Below are 20332 nucleotides of genomic sequence, written 5' to 3'. Positions count from 1 at the left end.
TCCCACGAACAACTGCAAAATACTGCATTACTGCAGAAACCCATGCTTAAATTATAGTAAATATTGTCAAATCTTGAGACTAAATTAGTTATCAAAAGCTTGCAAAACAACTTTTTCCCATCAAATCATAATTGAGTTTAACCGTGATAGCACCACAACAACCATGAAAGAATGAATATGCTAATGTTTTATTTTTGGAGTAAGAGTTTCAGCTGTGACTCTGTCCATAATTTCGTCGTACACGTACAATAACAATAAAGGGCTGTTCTTCCGTTCTTCAGTTCTATTCTACACATATAACTTATTTGTATTATATAGCATTCTACAAAAGAACTAAAAACCAAACAAAAACAAAAACAAACTGTTGATGCAGTTTCTGTCACCTGGTGACAGAGGTCAGTAGAAATGATCGATTACTGTTGCCATCCTCTGAGCTGTTTTTCCAGACTTGTATGCTCTTATTTTGAAGGCAGCCTATTTTCCTGTAATTGTGCGCCTTGGCGTTCTTAATTGCCGGGACAGCCTCTGTTGACCCTCCGGATTTATCAGTTTCCATGTGACCGGGCTTTCATCCACAGCGGGTTTCACACACACACACACACACACACACACACACACACACACACACACACACACACACACACACACACACACACACACACACACACACACAGGCCCTCCAAGGAGAAAGTACTGGACCTTGCCAAGAAGACAAAGGAGAGCGAGAGAGAGCGAGCGTGTGTTTTCAGCGACAGAAAGAGGGGAGCGCAGATACTGGGGAGCTTTCTTTTTTTTTTAAATTCCACATTTTTTACGATTCTCGGATCATAAACACTTCAGGAATTGCTCATATAAACATGCACTTACGAGGATTTTCTCTTTTACTGGCATACCTTCTCAACACCACGCTGGGCAGCGCATTGAGTCACAACGACTATTATGAATACTACGAGCAGGAGCAGCTGGATGAGCCGGTGAGTGTGAAGCTGTTTGAAAGGAGCGCACGTCTCTGCCTACAGTAAAGTTTCAGCTGATGCAGTCACTGAGGACGTCCAGTGACTCAGAGGTGGCGTTCCCACTGAATCACAGTATATTATCAACTTTGTTCACGCTGTGGATATTTAGGGATTAACGTGATCAGCTGAATATCTCATTCATTTTGCGTTCATGAAGGGATCAGGAATGAGGTGCAGGGTTCCCTATGTGACTCTGGTTCCTGTTGCTTAAGAATGCAGACAGTTGTCTTCACTGACATTTTGTTAGTTTAGAATAGACAGAACTCTACACACGTGTCACTCATGCATGAAGATGTGTATCCGAACAATACAGCAATATCTAAAAAGTAAAATCGAGAGTAAATATAGAAAGAAAACCTTGTTGTTGCATTCTTTAACTGTGTTTTAAGCTAGGGTGGGAGTGGACTTCCAAAGACTATGAAATAATCCCGCTGTTGTCCAACTGAAAGTTAGTATGGATGAAAGATGGACTGGTGATCTCTCTCTGTCTTCTCTTGCCCCTGTTTTCTTAAAGATTCTGGGACCAAAAATCAGGAGAAAAGCAAGTTTATGATTTGCAGCCATTCAGACTTTGACTAGTTTAGTATTAGTATTTAAGAGACCTAGAATATTAAGTGAAAGCTTAGAGGAGTCAATAATGTAAGTCTCACATGTAACTTTATTTACTGGTCTCTTAAAGGAAATAACTGCTCATCATAAGAGTTAACACCAATACTAACTATCCCAGCTGTTCACGCTGGTACAGCTGTTTTTCTGTTGACAACTATCTATATCCAACATAAACTTCTGCCAAATCCCAAACTCAGGGAGCAACCCACTGTGGTGACCTCTTGTGAGCAGCCAAAAGTAGCTTCTTCTCTTCTACGGTATGTGGGATATTGTTTGTTTAGCCTAAAGGTTCACTTTTATTTTTAAATCAAGTTGAAGTCTTTGCATATTGCAGAGAATTTATTTGCACAAGTAACTGAATGGACAAGAATATTCAAGTTTTTTTGAAACACAAATGATCTCTTCATCTATTTGTGGGTGGGCTATGTTAACAGGAAGGGACAGTGGCAAACAGTAGTGAACCAGTGACAGGGACAAGGCTCATTGATTTCATGTGGGGGTGAAGGCTGGCTTGTGTGGGCCAGTCCAATTGATTTGGCAAACTTCATGCTGGTTCTGATAGAAAGGTGTCAGAATACCCAGTGCATTGTAGTTTGTTGCGTATGGGACCGCACAGTGGCAGACCGGTCCCATGCTGACCTCTGTCCACAACCGAAAGCAACAGTGGAGGCAGTGTGATATTTTGGGCTACGTTCAGCTGAGAAATCTTGGGTTTTGTGGCTGTTACTTTGAAATGTACCACCTACCTAAACATTGTTCCACACCATGGACACCCTTTCATGAAAACAGTATTTTCCGATGGCTATGGCCTCTTTCATCAGAATAGCGTGTCCTGCCACAAACCAAAAATTCCCCAGATTCCACAGATATCGATTGGATCCCATAGACATTTAATCGAGCATCCGTGGGATGTGCTGGAGAAACAAGTCCGATCAATGGGGGCCCCACCTGGCAGGAGTTCAATGATCTGTTGCTAACATCTTGGTCCCAGGTACCACAGCACACCTTCAGACGTCTTGTGGAGTCCATGCCTTAATGGGTCAGAGAGATTTTGCCAGCAAAACGGGGACCAACACAGTATTAGGCAGGTGGTCATAATGTGCGTGATCAGTGTATATAGTTCATTCCATCTTGATTCAACACTTTTTCCCCCTCATCTCAGTACCATTGGTTATCATGGAACAGGTTCTTAGTTTTAAAATTGGTAGTCAGACAGTTAGACAGGCAGGGCTAATAAAAAAACACTTAATTACATTCTGGGATGAGTAGGGTCCATTAGCAGATAAAAGCCTGGATGTATTTCATTTGTTACCGGTGTACATTCTTCCAAATGTTTTTCAGTTCCACAAAATCCTGACAAACAGTAAAAGTATCCATTTTTTTATTTTCTCAGTTATCTCTGTTTTCATTCCAAGTTTCAGTCTTTGGATAAAGACAAGAGAAAACAAAAGGTGTTAGTAATAGTAATCAGAATGAGAAGCCTGGCTCCTCAGTTTGATTTAGTCTTTTTCTGCCAAGCGTCTGGATCTGAGAGGTCAAGGAACACAGAAACACTGATTTCATGCATTGGTTCATAAACCAGCATCTTTTTTTTTTTTTTACATAGAGGATCTTAACTGGCTTGTGTTAAATTGCTATTATAATAATAATGGATTGCATTTATATAGCGCTTTTCGAAACCCTCAAAGCGCTTTTACAATTCCATTATTCATTCACTCTCACATTCACACACTGGTGGAGGCAAGCTACAGTTGTAGCCACAGTTGCTCTGGGGCAGACTGACAGAAGCGAGGCTGCCATATCTTGCCATCGGCCCCTCTGACCATCACCACTAGGCGGAAGGTGAAGTGTCTTGTCCAAGGACACAACGACCGAAACTGTCCGAGCCGGGGCTCGAACCGGCAACCTTCCGATTATAAGACGAACTGCCAACTCTTGAGCCACGATCGCCCTTGATCATACATACATACCTGTTGAGTATTACAGCAATAGTTGGACTAATACACCACCAAAAAGCTGCCAGCAACACAGATTGAACTGAATGAACAGAGGAACTGGAGGAGAGGAAGGGAACATTTTTCAGGGCAGCAGGGGTGGGTAGCAGTAGGGATTTGGAAGAGGTATTTTCAAATTAGCCACAGAAAAGAGCCAATGGAGGCAGGTGTCACAGGGGTCAAGGGTGTTTGTGTGTGTGGGTCTGGGTGGGGGGCCTTTCACTGTGTCTGATGAGGGTGAGGTGGCAGAGATAAATGCTGAGCAGTGGCATGAAGTCATGTGATCTCAGGGTATTGTAAGCTGCAATAATGAGTTTCTCTTGTAGCTCTGGCTGTTACTCTGAGAAGTTTCACCAAGTCATCCCTGCTGTCAACCTTTTCAAGACAGACTGGCTTCTTGTGTTTTCTTTCCCTTGCTAGTTGCTGCTAAGCACCAAATTTAACATAATCAGATTTTTGATTGCTCAGACTTTAACTGAGCAATGTTGTCCAAGTAAATTACCCCAAGCTCTTCCTTTCTTCTGTTTCCTTGAGGCTGACAATGCTGCTCGGGTGGCAGTCCTTAAAGTCATTCAGCTGTTGTCAGTGAGGCAAACTCCAACTCCACAGTGCTGGACTGCAGCTGGCACTGCTATTTCTTATTATTTTCTGGAAACTTGCCATGGGTTACTTTAAGTTGAACCTTCACCAGATGGAGAACTAGTTCATGTTCACGTGCAACTTTGCAGTGCCCACTGAGCCTACAGAAGAAGGACTGCTGTTGTTTCCTACAGTTTTACACATTGCTTTGGAGCTCATCCATGGGATTTATATATTAAGCTGTGAAGCGTAATGAATATTGGAGCCTCTATTGGAGCGCTCCCTACTAGGTATCTTTTCTTCTAAGACAGGGGTGTCAAACTCATTTTACATTGTGGGCCACATACAGCCAGATTTGATCTTAAGCAGACCAGACAAGTGAAACTCCTCTTATGTGAGTGTAAACAAATGGCCTATTTAACTGTTTTTCTACATGTTAAAGAAAAAGCTCTTAAACTTCTGGTAGGTCATTGCTCAAACTTTCAATTTTTTTGTTGATATTGTTCTTTTTTAGCTGTAGTCATAAAACAAACAGATTTCTGTTGTAGAAAGTGAAAAACATAAACTTTCCTGAGAGGTAGAGCTGTGAAGGAAGTGCAATTTTATCGTGGTGGCAGCAAGACAGCCAAAGTAAGATCTTTTTGCAGAATCTGTTTACCTGCTCTTTAATTGTTTGCTGTTTTTGCTGTTTGGTGGTCGTTGAAATGGCTTTATGAGCTTTTAGCTGAGATTCTGATGTTTCTGTGGATACCATACACATCTGTATTTTAAAAATCAGATCTGGCGGTACATCACGTCAAACTAGAAGTTCTCCTTCTTGCCCCTGCTACCGGGGGCATTGGGGTTCAAACAATCCAAATGCATTTTGGGAGATGTAGTTTATAGTCAGTGTGCGCTTTTAAACACCATATAGTAAACTTATTTTAAGACAATCATGCACATGCTCTCATGGGCCACATAAAATAACATGACGGGCCACATTTTGCTGGCGGGCCTTAAGTTTGACACGTGTTCTAAGATGTGATCTAGAAGAAAAAACATGTTTAACTCCTTGCAAGGAATGTGCGTATGTGCGTGTGCATGTGTGCGTGTGCATGTGTGTGTGTGTGTGTGAGACATTATAATGCACACTTGTGTATCATCCTTCCCTGATTCATTTGACTTACTACATTTGGCTTGGTCTTGAAGGAAGGATTCCCAGTCAGCCTCTCCAGTGAATCTTGTTGTCATTTATCTTTACCAGTTTCCTGTTAGCTCCTCTTTGTTTTTACCTCTCCTCCACGTTTTCATTGGCTCACAAGATTTTAACTTTATTTTTTTTGCTTGATAGCTTTATACATATATTTTAAGTTAAACCCTATCAACCTACTGATCACAAAAACAATTTCAGAATATAAATAGTGTTGCAGGGTAATAATAACACATTACACAAACCCACTCCTGGAATAACAGATGAACGTTTGTTTTTTGTTTGTTTTTTTTTAACCACAAATTGCAATACTGCATGTGCTAGGGACTTTTAACAAACACATTAAAGGCCAAATTTGTTGTTACTGGCAGCATACTGGGCATTAATTTACAGCGTGCTAAATGTTAGCACATTGAAATTAGTTTTTACTGAGACTTTCAGTGGAACTACTCTCACCGTGTGGTTCTGGCTAGAAGGCATTCAGTTGCTTTTATATTAAGTAAGGGTGCAATTAAAGATTATCTTGGTAGTCAACTAATCTGTCAATTATTTTTCTGACTGGTCAGTGAGGCGGTGATTAGGTCCAGAACGTGTTGACTTTCATTTTTTGGAGGTCATCTCCTTCCGCCGAGGCATACTGGTGGGCCCGGTGTGAACTGCAGTGGCGCCAGCGACCAGCCTAAGCAACCAGACTGTCCAACACCTTTGTTCAGGGCTCATACTCCTGCAGCTGTTCAAACTGGTGGCAAACCGCTGCAGCCTGCTCCTGCTGCATGTCAGCTCGGCCACCATCTGGGCCAGCGCCTCAGCTGGCTGATTGCAGGTCCACCACACTGCAGCTTGGGTTTTGGCACCAATGTGTCAATAAATTACCCATGCACACATGGGTCCTTTATTACATGTTGAGGTTTTTTTTTTTTTTTTTTGTCTTTTTGTTTTGAACAGTTTCTGCAGCAGCTGAGAAGACAGCTAGAAACCTGTTGCAGATGCTCAAATGAGGAGATGTGATCAGATGATAAAGGTCAACTATGTGTATTAGCCTCCCCTGACACCACACCCTGAACCCACTGCTCCACCCCTGCCACAGTGGACTTCAAAGGCCCTCTGATTAGAGGAGGCAGGCCAGAGACTGTTACAACTTTAACCACTCAAGTAGACAGTGGCACATTCAAAGACTCAGTGGATCCTACCAGAGGAACTGGCAAAAGCTCTTCGATTGTCTTGAGGTTTAGGTATTGTTACCGTAAATCAGACAGAGTTTCAGTCAGTTGCCACCTCTGTTCCAACATCTTATAATAGTTGCTGCTCTGCCTGGTAGAGGCTAGAGCTGTACTATAGCATATTGTCCACGATAATACTGATAAACTATTTTAAGTGTCATTGTGATATCATTGTTATAGCAACAATACGGGACAACCCCAGACATGTGTGACAGTCAGAGCCACAGGTTAGCTTCCAGTGAAGATTTAATAATACAGGTAAGCAAAAAATCAGAGCCAAACTAAGATGCGGAGATTTTTAAGATACAGTAAAATGCTTTGTATTCATATGTACAATTAATCACGTCGTCAGAAGTTGAGCTACATTTGTGAAGAGATTTGTAATTCAAATCATTCTAACTGAAAAGGCTTTGACATGTGGGCACACTCATGCTTGTTTGCCTTTTTTGAATTCACATTAAATCTAAATCTGGTGGGTGTCTGAAGATCCTCTCCTTTATTTCTGTGTTTTGAAAGAAGGTGAAAGACCGCTGGTTTGGCAGCATTGCTAAGGTACAAGTCAGTCATCATCGAAGAGCTGACTATTATGAGCAGGGCCACAGATTGTGCGTAACTCTTGAAGTTGGAAAGATCAGTGTTTTCATAGATGTTGTAGTAATGTAGTTGTAACTTTACATGAATGGCTATTCATACTGCCACTATAAATGCTGACAAGTTTGGCTAATATACCAATAAATAAAAAGATTTTTTTGTTAAATATTGAAAAAGTAATCACAGGATGAGCCCAGACAATGGCATTGTGGGTGTCAAAGTCATATGTTTGTGTTAGAGATGGGCCGATCCGATATTACGTATTGGTATCTGTCCGATACTGACCTAAATTACTGGATCGGATATAGGAGAGAAATAAAAAAATTAATCCGATCCATTAAATATCACTAAAGCACCTCAGAAAACTTGCGACATGGTGTAACTCAGCTCATAATCTTAGCACGTCGAGCAGTATGCATCACGTGATAGAGCGGCTGTGGCGTGCGAGACCTCTCAGTGGTCTGGTTGAGTATTTGGAGCCTCGCTACCAAACTGGCATTTCATCTCAGAGAAAGTTATCCCAGAGAGAAGTAAAGCAAGTGTGTAAGTTCATCTCTGAATGTTTGTAAAGCATTCCCACATTAAGCTTAACAACCGATATAGACTGCCTCTTCTCTCTCCCTCCCTCTCCTGTTGCTACTTCAATCATGAAACTGATCAATGATCAGCTGATCGGCTTTTCATGACTCCGTCTCTTTTGTTTGTTTATTGCCCACTTTGTGCCTGAAAGAGGAAGCCAGCGGCTAAACAACAGCAGCACGTTTAAGCTTGATAAGCTGTTGTTAGAAAGTAATATTAAATAAATTCTACACCAGGATCCTTTTTTACGTAGCTGATAGCTGGTAACTGTGCAGGGGCGGATCTAGCAAAGTTTTGCCAGGGGGGCAAAAGGGGGGCACAAAGAAATACTTTTCTTTCTTATTCTCATTTAAAATGTCTAGCTTTTAATAAATAATTATCTGAATCTGACACCCAAAGTTTTAATCTGATGTAAAATGTGTGTCCATTACTGTATATAGTAACTATTAAGTCTAATATACCCTAGTCAGCTATAGTACTTTTTCCTTTGGGAACCATCTGTGCAGTCTGCAATTCTGTTGAAGAAACATGTTGAATCTATTTAATTATTGTAGAAAAATAATTGATTTCTGATTGATTTAAGTTTATTAGCTCTGTATTAGGGCTGGGCGATATGGCCCAAAATTCATATCTCAATATTCTTTAGCTGGATGGTGATATAAGATATATATCTCGATTTTTTTTTTAAGCCATAAAGTAAGAACAAAAAGAGAGTTCTTATCAAAGCTGTGTCCCAGATCTCACACATCTCTGTAGTAACATACAGTGTAGATGTACATGAAAGATTACTCAGAAATAAATTATCAGCATTTATTAAAATAATGATCCATAAATAAAATAAAAAAATGTTGTTTTTGTGCATAACAAAAAGCTCACAATTGTGCAGTCAAAATGTAAACTAAAGACGCTGAGCATAATAACAAAGACAGATTTCGCAGCTGCTCTGCTCCCAAGTTCTACTGTGTGACTGACAGCCTCGAGTGACGCCATCCAGCCCCAGGCACGGGGCGATCCGTGGTAACTCGTTAACGGTGATTCGCCGCATTATGGCATTAACGTCATTTTAACGAGATTAATGCTAACAGCACTAAAATGGTAACCTCCAAATGTTTTCTTTTTACCGACCAGCTCCTCTTTGATAGCTGCCGTGTCCATCTTGTTGTTGCCTGCAGGTGAAGCGATGGGGGAGGGGGAGTTGTGTTCAGTGCAAGAGGCGAGGTGGAGAGTAACATTGCGTACAGACAAAAGTGGACGAAAGAGATGCAAACTAGCTTGCTTGCTGAACTATGAAATATTTTGGGTGCAGTGTATTTTTTGCATACAGGTTTAACAGAATAGCTTTAGTGTTTGTTTGCTTTTTTGTTTTTTTTTTAAACTTGAGTATGAACTTATACAAAATGCAGCAAGATATAAAAAAAAAACAGTTTTATTGATTAAAAAATACACTATATCGGATTCCTGTCAGTATCGGCAGATATCCAAATTTATGATATTGGTATTGGTATCGGACATAAAAAAAAGTGGCATCGTGCCATCTCTAGTTTGTGTTAAAAGTGAAAAGGAGTGAGCTGAAAGATGCTGAAACACTGTAGAGCTGAGCTGAAAAGGAGATTGAGAATGAGAATTCTGTGTGGGTAGCTAAAAACATATTTTAGCTACCACCCCGCATTTGGCCTTACATTTGCTACTGGCACATGTTTGCACATGTTTGCCAGAGCATTTTTGGCATATGCTGTCAAATTTTTCCATGCTGTTCTTATCTTTCCTCTTTGAACAACTTTATTTTTCCATTTCTTGGCCTGTATTTGCCTCTTTAGACCTCAGATGTTGGCATGGTGGAGCTTTGAAAAGTCCACATCACAATAACGCCTGTTTTTAAATCTGATGTCTTCAATTAATAATGTTTATCTTCTGTCTCCTCATGTGCTCAAGAAACATTTTCTTTAATTATGTATTTTTGACCTTCTGTGTGGACAGTTGACCAATTGTTTGATGTCTATACTAGAGGTAATAAGTGGGAACTTATTGGTTGCAGTAAGTGAAAAAGAATTATTAAAGTTGACACATGGTTTAAAAATTGGTTTGTATAATGAAACGTGAACATTTCTGTTAATTAGGTAGAAGTATAAAACTTGAAATGAACACTAATGCACATCCTGCTATTTTCATTAGTATTTTCTTCACCAATAGACTGATGAGTGGAGGTTTTGAAATTTAAATTTTCCAACCAAAGTCTAAAGCTGTGTTAACATGCCAGTTTTTTACATAACAAAGTGGTCTTACTCAGGAGTGGGTTTAGAGTATGTTTCCTGCAGAGGTCATTACACAACATCTCATGCTTATATTACTACACTTGTTCATGCTGAGCACTAGATTTTCCATCTGACTGAACAGAAACAGTGCAAGTTGTGTTTCTGGTATTAATTTTCACTCCAGGAAATCTTGACAAATTGAGAATAGAAGTAGGGATGAAAAAGCAAGTCAAATATTGCTGTTTCTGTTATCTTTTAAATGAGTTTATGGTTTACACTGATCTGTAACATAGAAACTGTAAATGACCCTAAATTCTGAAATAGATATGGTGAATTAACAGTGTATTTCCCTCACTCTCTCACTGAATCTGTCTCAGTATCATCCTGTATGTGGTTTTATGTTGGTCCATCACTTACTTCATCTTATAGGACTAAGGATAGATTTTAAGCTTTTATCTTGAACCAGTTACCACAAAGTTTCTCTTTCATCTCTTAGTTTCTGTCTAGCCTCTACCAATCTCCCCCCCTACTGCTGTCTGTCTGTATCTCTCACTCATATTTCACAAACCCCTGGAGTCTGCAGAAGAATGTAGTGTGTAATTAACAACCATTTTGAAGGAATGTTTTGTGATTTATCCAGCTTAGGCTTACTACTCTGCCTCAGTACAGAGATATGTACCCTTTGGTTCCACGTACTACCTGCTGAAAATATACATAACCTTACCACTGTGAAAAAATAAAATGACTGGTCGATTTAAAAAAACACCCAGAAGACATTGTAGTCAGATGTAGTCATAAACAATACTTTGAGATACTTAAACTTCTCCAATTGGGGTAAACCTCCTTTCCAATTCTACACCTAGAAAAGATCTTGGGGACTGGGGCCTCTGCTAGGCATTCCTAGAGTAGTGTCACTATATACTTAGGTGTGCCAGGTCTGTCCAGCATCCTCCCTCGCCACCTGATCCAACTCACCATGTCCCAATCACTAGTTTTGGTAGTCAGGGATGTTCGCCAGGGCCTCTGCTCAACAAACATTGCACCTGACCCCCTGTGGGTGGTGGGCCTTCAGGATGGGACCCATGTCCCTTTAGGGCTGTGCCCACCAGCACCACACGCTTACCCTTTGGCACCCTCTCCTGTCCTGGCTCCAGGGCGAGGCCCTGGTAACTCTATCCTGGCAGCGTGAACTGTTCCGTCAATGTTCTACTCATAGGGGTATTTTGAATTAGTCTTTGTCTGGTCCCTCACCCAGGATCAGTTTGCCATGGGTGACCCTACCAGGGTGCAAAAGCCCCCCGACAACATAGCTCCTGGGAACCCTGGGGCACACAAACCCCTCCACCAAGGTTTCGATTCATGGAGGGAATACATTTTTTTTTTATTTATATAGCACCAAATCACAACAGCTGAAATGTCAGTCCTATGTCACATAGAACAATGGTGTAAAAGAAGTAGGCATTATGCTAAACCAAATACTCTTAAGACACCCATTCTGTCCCGCCATATCACATAGTGACTCTAGGCAGCATTCAGGGACGTCACACTATCACATGCTATGACACACTGGGTCCATCTTTCATTATACTACATAGTACACTGAGCTAGTTACCCCAAGCACAGTTCTTACCCCATGCCAGCTAAGATAGGCAGTGAAAAAACAAAAAAAAGGGGTCCTAGATAGCATGCAAATTCATATCAAGGTTGTGAGACTGCCTCATAATGTGGATCTCTGTAAGCTTATGTTGTTCATCATGTTGGAAATCAGTGCTAAAGGGGGGAGGGTATGCCAGTGTGACCAAGGAGTATCCTTGAGTTAAAACATGACAAGAGATTTCTGTCAACTCTTAACAAAGTTGCATCTGCTCTTATATAACTAGCATTAGCTTACAGCTTTAAGTGTTTAAGGTGCTAACTAAAAATAAAGACAAGATGATAGTTTATTAAATTTTAATAAAATTTGCAGATTGTTTTGGTGAAGTTTAATAAACTCAGCCGTCTGCTCCTTGCTATCTAAAATATAACAGGACAAATTGATGTAAATTCTCGAGCATCTCACACTTCTGATAATCAGCTGTCTGCTTGATGTTTATTCAGCTGTGTAAAAACTATAACTTTAATCTCAGCCAAACTGATTTACTCAGGAACAAATAAAATACTAAAAAAAGCCAAACAATAACATTTTTAAGTTATCTACGTGACTTATATATGTTTAACCTGAGTAGCGAAAGACGGCGGTGGGTTTGAAAACGATTTGCCGGGAGTCCGGTGTTCTCACGGGCTCTAGTGAGCCTTGCCCCCGGCTAGCTATCGAGTTAGTGGGTAACAGATGTCTCCAAAAACGTCGGAGCGCTTTTGAAAGTATGCGGTGTCTTGATAAACTGAGCAGATATTTGAGGTTTACACAGCTACATTCTCGCCTGAAAATATGTTAAAGGTTTTGTGACCCAGAAAGAATAATAAGAGTAATATTAAAACTAAGTAGCAGCCGCCATTGTTGGAAACTGAGCTGGGCTGCGCTATGAATTCTGGGACAGAGCTACTTCTTCTTCTTCGAGGTTTAACGGCAGCTGGCATCCTTGTAAATGCGGTGCTGCCATCTTCTGTTTCAGTCCGTTATTACACTCTTAAATCCTACTACTTATTCCTGCGTCTTTTGTGATCTTACAAAGCTTCAAATGACACGTCGACTATTAAATCAGTCGTCGACAATTTTGATAGTCGACGTAATTGTGGCTAATATTTAGGTACAGTATACACACTTCTATTAAGCAAGCAAGTTTTGATTGTCAACCCTTTTCTTTAGTATTTACTTTTAGCACATATTAATTAAACATCTGAAAAATCCCATTAACACAACATAAAAAACATAATGTCACTAGACAATCATTGTAGACATGAAGATAATTATTATCGAATTAAATTGCTCATATTCTTCATACCAACAAACTATCCAGAGTAAATGTGTGCTCAATAACAATGTTGATCCTTCAGATGAAAGTTAACAGGTGTTAGTTATACAAAATATTTGTTAGATACTGCTTCTGGTGTTTCAATGGGATTTGGTGACATTAAGAAATAAAAAAAAAACAACCCAAAAAACAGCCTTATCTTAAAGAATGCAGTCAGGGCATTTTCTAGTACTATATAACATGCTGCGTGCAACTCTCTGTGGCTATTTGAGTTTCATAGTACAGAAAGTGTACGAGTGTATGACATCTGACACAACTTGAACAATATCAGAATTGTGTGCTGGACATGGTTTAGTGAATAACTGTGAATAACTGTCTGGAACAACAGAAGTCTTTACTAACCGAATACCAGAGTAACTTCTCTGTGATCTCTGCATTATAAATATTATTATTCTTAGGTGATTTTCCCTGAACTGGAAGTATCTGGAACTTGTTCTGTCAGTAAAAATTCCAGCTTCAAGGTTTCTTGAGACTGCAAATTAGTAATTAATAAAGCAATGGCAGATAGACATAAAGCAATAGCAGCAGACACAATGCTACTGGACTTTGAAGATTAGGCATCACAAGAGATCTTAACAAACTGGAGTCGGAGACATCCACCTCCCCTATGAACAGCGTTGTCAGTTCAAGTTGAATGAGGCAAAACACAGTTTGAAGCTGTCAAACGCTTTTGGAGGCAGAGTTGTTCCAATGAAAAACAAGTTGGTCAATGGTAAGGCAATTTTATAGAAAACACACCAGCAGCAGCTGTTTCCTCCAAGTACAGGTTGATAGGCTGGTGCTGCATGAGCCGCTTGTTGCATTCCTCTGACTCACTTCCTCTAAGGCCATGTTCTCTGGGGGCAACCCATTCAGTTCTTAAAATGGTTTGACCTGATGATCCATGGTAGTTACAGTCTCTTCGTCTTCTATGCTTCCGCACGTTGTCATCCATTCTGATACACATAAAAACTAAGACAGGCCTTTGTCTGCCTGTGAGTACAGCTTTCAGCAGCTCAGCATTACATGTGTCACACATTGTTGCTGCTGTTTCACAGCTACTACCTGCTAAGAAAGCACCACATAAACTGCCACTCACCTGCTTTATTTCTACAGTCACTGGAAGGTTCACATAAAGCCCACGCTCCCTACTTTAATGACATTCAAATGCAAATGTGGTTAAAAGTAACACTGATGAGCTCTTTTTGACTGCCTGTGATATATTCAGATTTAACCTATACTTTACTAAAACTGTGGCTGCTGTGTTGTATTCTCTCTTTTCTTTTTTCAGCTAGAAAATCTTGAGCAGAAAAGCAGCATACTCAATCTGTAGCCACTGTGTGGGTTGATGAGTTTTGGAAAGCAGATGTTATCTGATTTATCTTTAAAAAAAATAAATAAAAAAATAGTGTGACAGACTTTTAAATGTGACATATTTTTATGTTTGGGAAGAGAAATTACATGATTGTTAAAGTAACTATGAAATGTACTTCATCCCAGATTAGGGAAACTGTTCTGTTACAGCTGTTCAAGATAAATTAAACAATTAAATAATTCAATTAAACACAAAGAATAAATTTGAGAATTAAGCACACTTAAGAATAAATAGACAAATAGTGTAAGTAAAAGCTTAAATGTATAAAAACACAATTTAAAATGGCTTACTAAATTAAAGTGAACAAACTTAAGTGTGTAAATTTAAGTCTAACTTGAAGTGATCCCCTGCTGAATATCAAAAAAGTGCAATAACATGTCTTAGTGTGCAGGGTGGGGAAAAAACTATTAAGATTTCAGTGTTGTGTGTGGTCAGGATTGTCCATGTTGGACAGAAATTTGTTCTGTGGCCTCCTTCTGTGAGCCAGCTTTCCTACCCAATTTATTTAGTCTGTTGATGTTACCAGCTCCCAAGCTGCTCCCTGGCACACCACAGCAAAGTACTTTGTGCTCAGGATTAGTGACTGAGAAAAGATCTTCATCTTTTTGCTGCACACATTGAAGGATACTGGCTTCCTAGAGAAATAAAGCCTGCTTATCCCTTGTGTTTGTCCTCCTGTTGTCATTGAGGATGCCAAGTTACTCGTATTCCCATACCACATGAGAATCCTTTCTCAGAATAGACGCAGGCTGAAGTCAATCACCATCTCTCTGGTCTTATTTATATTGAGAATTTTCCCTTCCCAATCCACTCAACAAAAATCATACACTCAATGCTCTGTACCCCTCCTCCTGTCTGTGACTGATGCATCCAAGCCCTACAGAATCAGAGCATTTTTGTAAGTGGCATGACCCAGAGTTATACTAAAAGTCTGTGGCTTATAAGGTGAACAGGAATGGAGACAGCACAGTCCACACACTGCACAAGAGCAAATCAGAGCACTGCCAAGTCTCACGTGCTACCTGACTTACATAGTCAGTAATCCATAAGACAGTAGGGGAAAGTGGGGTGCCACCCACTATTTCTAGGGAACCAAAGAAGAAATTGGTCATGTGACCGCTCATTTTTGAAGAGTCAGCCACTTTACTCATCCTGCAAAGAAGAGAGCCTCTTTGAGAATTAAGCACACTTAAGTTCAAAAACTGATTTTTGCCTTTCAGAGTAAGGCAAGTGTGGCAGTGGCACAAATCACCCCAACTTATGAATATTTTAAACACATTTTAATGTAATAATATGAAAAGAAAAATAATGAAAATAAAAATAGATCAGAGTTCTAATTGGGAGGACAGGCAGGGCTTCCACTCCTTTAGAGCACATGGAGAGCAGTGAATGAGGTGGAGAAGGGGAAGTCCATTCATCAGGTGGCAAGGAAAATGAACATATTCAGGATGACATTAAAATGATACATGGAGAAGAAAAAGCTAGTTGGAAAAGAAATAAGGCTAAAAAGAATATAGCCTTATTTCTTTTCCACTAGCAGAACTAAAAGAACTGGACTTGCCAATCAAGTCTTTGACAAAAATATGAAGAAAGAGCTGGCAGATCATTTAAAAGCACTAGCAGCTTTTATGTGTTCTTTACTTTGTGCATTCTCAAAAGCCAGTTCACAGTATTTGAGTATGCACAAAGGAATGATATTTTGATCCAGCTGGCAGAGATATCAGAGGCAAAATCAGGTTGGGTTAAGTGTGCATTTAAGAAAAAGTAGTAGAGAACATTAATAATTATTTACCCAGGAAATGCTCATTATCAGTTATCAAAATGCAGATAGTTCACAGAGAAGCAAAATTGGGTACTTGGAGCGTAGAGCTTCAACTTTTCTAAATCTGAAAGTAATTGTGATTGTCATTGTGAACTTTGCAGGCAAAACCAAATCCTACAACCGCGTTGGATTAGTTGAGAAGGTTGATGGTGCCGACACTGGTGCAAAGTTTTTAAGGTGAAGTAGTAATAGGTTTGTGAATGGAAAGCCCATTTTCACTTTCAAAGAAAGTGATGGAGTCATCCCAAGAGAAGATGTGCATAAAAAAACAAAAACAAAAAATAAACAAACATAGGTGGCTGTGGCTCAGGTGGTAGAGCAGATCAGCTACTGATTGGAAGGTTGGTGGTTCAATCGTTGGCTTCCCTCGGTCTGCATGTCAAATATCCTTGAGCAAGATACTAACCCCAAGTTGCCCTCCGATACGTTCATCGTAGTGTGAATGTAGATTAGTTTGCACTTGTGTTTAGAAGTGGGTGTGAATGGGTGAATGAGGCATGTTGTATACAGCGCTTTGAGTACTCTGGGAGAGTGGAAAAGCGCTATATAAGAATCGGTCCATTTACAAACAAAAAAAAAACACACCAAAAAAACTTTGCAGTACACCCAGAAGGGAGCAGTGGGTAGCATCAACAAGTGGGATGCTATGGAGTAGGCCAGATGTGTGAAGAAAATTCCAGTTAATTTTGTCTTCATTTGAATTTCATTTTGTTCTGAACATGTGTTCATGTGGTGCTAGGCCTTGTTTAAGAAAATTGACTTTTGATGTGCTCACGTGACACAGTTGGCCTTTGATGTTGTAAAATAACTTTAAATAAACCTTAAGTAATTTTGTGTTGAATTTGTCTAACTTTTATATAGCTAGACAGTTTCTGAGATCAAAATCTACAGTTTTACTTTCATAATCAATGGCACAATTTACCCAAAGGTATTCTCTTTGGGTAAATTGTGCATATGCAAATCACCGTGTGAAAGAAAGAAAGCAGTCCTACATATTTGTTAAATAATCACATTTTAGGACATGTTCTCATCAAATATGACTCAAAGTGTTACAGGAGGCCAAGAAAGGCCATAAAATGATGATATTTACCAGAGGATGAGAAAATATAAACTGACTTTCTTTATTTTAAGTGAACTTTGCACTTTTTTGTTTAAGTAAATCATCAATTAGTTTCCATAGCTTGCTGTCCTTTGTTTTACTACATGCACATGTACTCAAGTCTATTTGGGATTGTTGAGTTGGAATATTTGACACAACTAAATGCATATACAAAAAGACATTTCCTGTTATTTCATTTGGGATTTCTAATTGTACAATTTTCAATTCTCTGAATTCTCTGAGTCTCATAATTACAAATATTACCTCAGGTCTCTGACACGCATGCAGGCCTCTGGCTTCTCAACTGATTCTTCTGTGTTTCCATTCGTATCAAAGCTCCTGCTGTCTTCTGTCTTGGGCGACCGTGGCTCAGGGGGTTGGGAACCGTATCTGTAACCGGAAGGTCGCCGGTTCGATCCCCGGGCTCTCTGTCCTGGTCGTTGTGTCCTTGGGCAAGACACTTTACCCTACCGCCTACTGGTGTTGGCCAGAGGGGCCGATGGCGCAATATGGCAGCCTCGCTTCTGTCAGTCTGCCCCAGGGCAGCTGTGGCTACAACCGTAGCTTGCCTCCACCAGTGTGTGAATGCGAGAGTGAATGAATAGTGGCATTGTAAAGCGCTTTGGGTGCCTTGAAAAGTGCTATATAAATCCAATCCATTATTCTGTTTCTGTTCCACAGGGTTCAGTGCTAGGACCAATTCTGTTTACATTATACATGCTTCCCTTAGGCAGTATCATCAGAAGACATAGTATACATTTTCACTGCTATGCAGATGACACCCAGCTCTATCTATCCATGAAGCCAGATAACACACACCAATTAGTTAAACTGCAGGAATGTCTTGAAGACATAAAGACCTGGATGGCCGCTAACTTCTTAATTCAGATCAAACTGAGGTTATTGAACAAGGCCCTGAAAATTTTAGAAATATGGTATCTAACCAGATTCTTACTCTGGATGGCATTACCTTAGAATACTCACAGAGACTAGCAAGGGCGTATTTCTCCTGTATTGGCTCCATTGACTCCTTGTTGAGAACCAAAATTTAATTTAAAATCATTCTCATCACAAACAAGTCTCGAATAGTTTGGATTCAGAAGACAGAGACACTCTCTACTAGTTATTATCAGTTATTATCGTTAGGTATTATTAGTCTTTGGCTCTCTTCTACATTGTCTCCTTGTTCTGCCTTGGGATGACTTTTGCCATAAATTGGATCTTGTGAATGAACTCTTGTTGTGAATAAACTACACTGAAATGCATTTCGAGATCATTAATTTGAAAAACTACAGCTTATTCATAAGACATGTGCATACTAAACACAGTCAATCACACAAGTTCTTTTACTTATTTTTCCCAGGGTAGTTGGTTTGCTTAAAATCTTGGAAACTGCATTGAACTCTTGGTTCAGCTTTAGGTCAACAAAGTGGAGTGTGATACTTGAAGGACATCTGGTGTAACAGAAATTTGGAACTTTTAGAAAATTTGAAAAAGCTTGCTGGTAAAAGCTAAAGAGCCCCTATCTGTAACAAAAATCCGTGCTGTGAGCTGTTCACTTTGCTGGATAATTAACCTCAAGGATCCAGTCAGATATGAATGATTGTGTTTTGATATCTGTCTAAGAATGTATTCCACACTCGGGAAAATTACAGCAGTTTACTACATGCACATTTAGAAGTTAATAGGCTAACACAAGTAAAATGATCAATAGGGTGCTTTAATATAATGCCAACCATATTAAAATGTTTGGCTGAATATGGCAGTGTCTGTGTTGATTTTCCAAAGTAGTTTCTAACCATCAAATGTTTAAATCTTCTAGAAACAGTAAATAGCAGGAAAGACCAAAATGGTGGCTGATTTGATGTCAGTTCTATTGAGTTCCCAGTCAGCTTTGTGATTCCTGCTCTGAAGTCAGAGCAGGAAACTGTGCCCTTTATCAGGTGACAAACAAGTCTTATTTAGGAGTATTTTGTTCTCAATTGTTTTGGCTTCCAGTCCTGCAACCCTGAACTGGGTAAAAGTAGGAAAATAGATGGATGGATGGAATTCATGCGACAGCTGGGAAAAGTTTTTCCCACGTAAAGGGTCAGAGTGTGTGTGTGTGTGTGTGTCTGTTTGTGTGTGTGTGCAGAGGGTGGGTGGTTTGGGGATTTAGACAAAAACAAAACAAAAGTCAGACATATGGAGACATAAACATTAGGAGAAAGGAAAAAAAATCTGTACGGAGAAACTCCAGTAAGTATATAGAGACATGTAAGATAACATTACTACATTTTTCTAGTAGGAAAGTGTGTGCTCCACTTTCTGCTGTGTGTTCCTTATAATTATTAAATGACAACATATATAAATGCATGCATGTCTGTGTGTACAGTGTTGCTTGCACAAAACAGTTGTATTGTTACTGTCAGTCTGATTCTTTACATTGTGATCATTCATAAATATTATTCTAAACACACACACACACACATCAGAAAAATACCCCTCTTGCCCCTGTGGGCAGTCTATCCTTTAAGCTCAGGTCCTCTACCAGAGAGACTCTATTATATCTGTATATTATAGGTGGGAATCACCAGACACCTACCGTGTCCCACCTGGAGCAACAGGGGAGCTACACGTTGTGGAAGAGAGCTGGAGATTCATAATAATTAATAATTAAATGTAGAGTGGTGTAGGGCTGTTCGATATAATGATATATATCGGCTGACAATATAAAAAAGTCTATTGTTTCATTTTATGCTATCGTTTGTTTTGTGGTGCCACAAAATAAACTGTTTATGGCAATATTTTTTCATGGTTTTGATGGTCACTGTAGTGGCTATATTAATTTCTTAAAGTTCTCTCTTTCTCTTATATTTAATATAACCACACTACAGACGGACAAGCGCCTGTTTTTATGCGTTGTCGTTAGCAACAACGACGGTAACACCATTGCGTGTCCGCTTGTTTATGTTCCACAAAAACCTTTCACAATAAAGCTCAAGATCCTGCTGAGACTTTTCAAAATAAACTGAATCACGTGAAAGAGCAGATTAAATAATAAATACTCACAAGTA

The 20332-nt window shown here is 39.6% G+C and overlaps 1 protein-coding gene across 3 annotated transcripts in view; it reads left to right on the top strand.

The window, feature by feature from the left end:
- Positions 1-453: 453 nt before the first annotated feature.
- The window catches only part of vegfc (vascular endothelial growth factor c), a 98176-nt gene continuing 78297 nt past the window's right edge, over positions 454-20332 (top strand). Inside the window, exon 1 of one of the 3 annotated variants that reach the window (XM_040004159.1) lies at positions 454-974. In XM_040004159.1, coding sequence (XP_039860093.1) covers positions 858-974 — 117 coding nt within the window. In that variant the 5' untranslated portion in view covers positions 454-857. The remainder of the gene's footprint in view (positions 975-20332) is intronic. The other 2 variants (XM_040004158.1, XM_040004157.1) reach the window with 2 other exon arrangements.

This window comes from Simochromis diagramma, unplaced genomic scaffold (assembly GCF_900408965.1).
Source record: "Simochromis diagramma unplaced genomic scaffold, fSimDia1.1 OVJJ01000565.1, whole genome shotgun sequence".
NCBI lineage: Eukaryota > Metazoa > Chordata > Actinopteri > Cichliformes > Cichlidae > Simochromis > Simochromis diagramma.
This window is presented reverse-complemented; position numbering and strand designations above follow the sequence as displayed.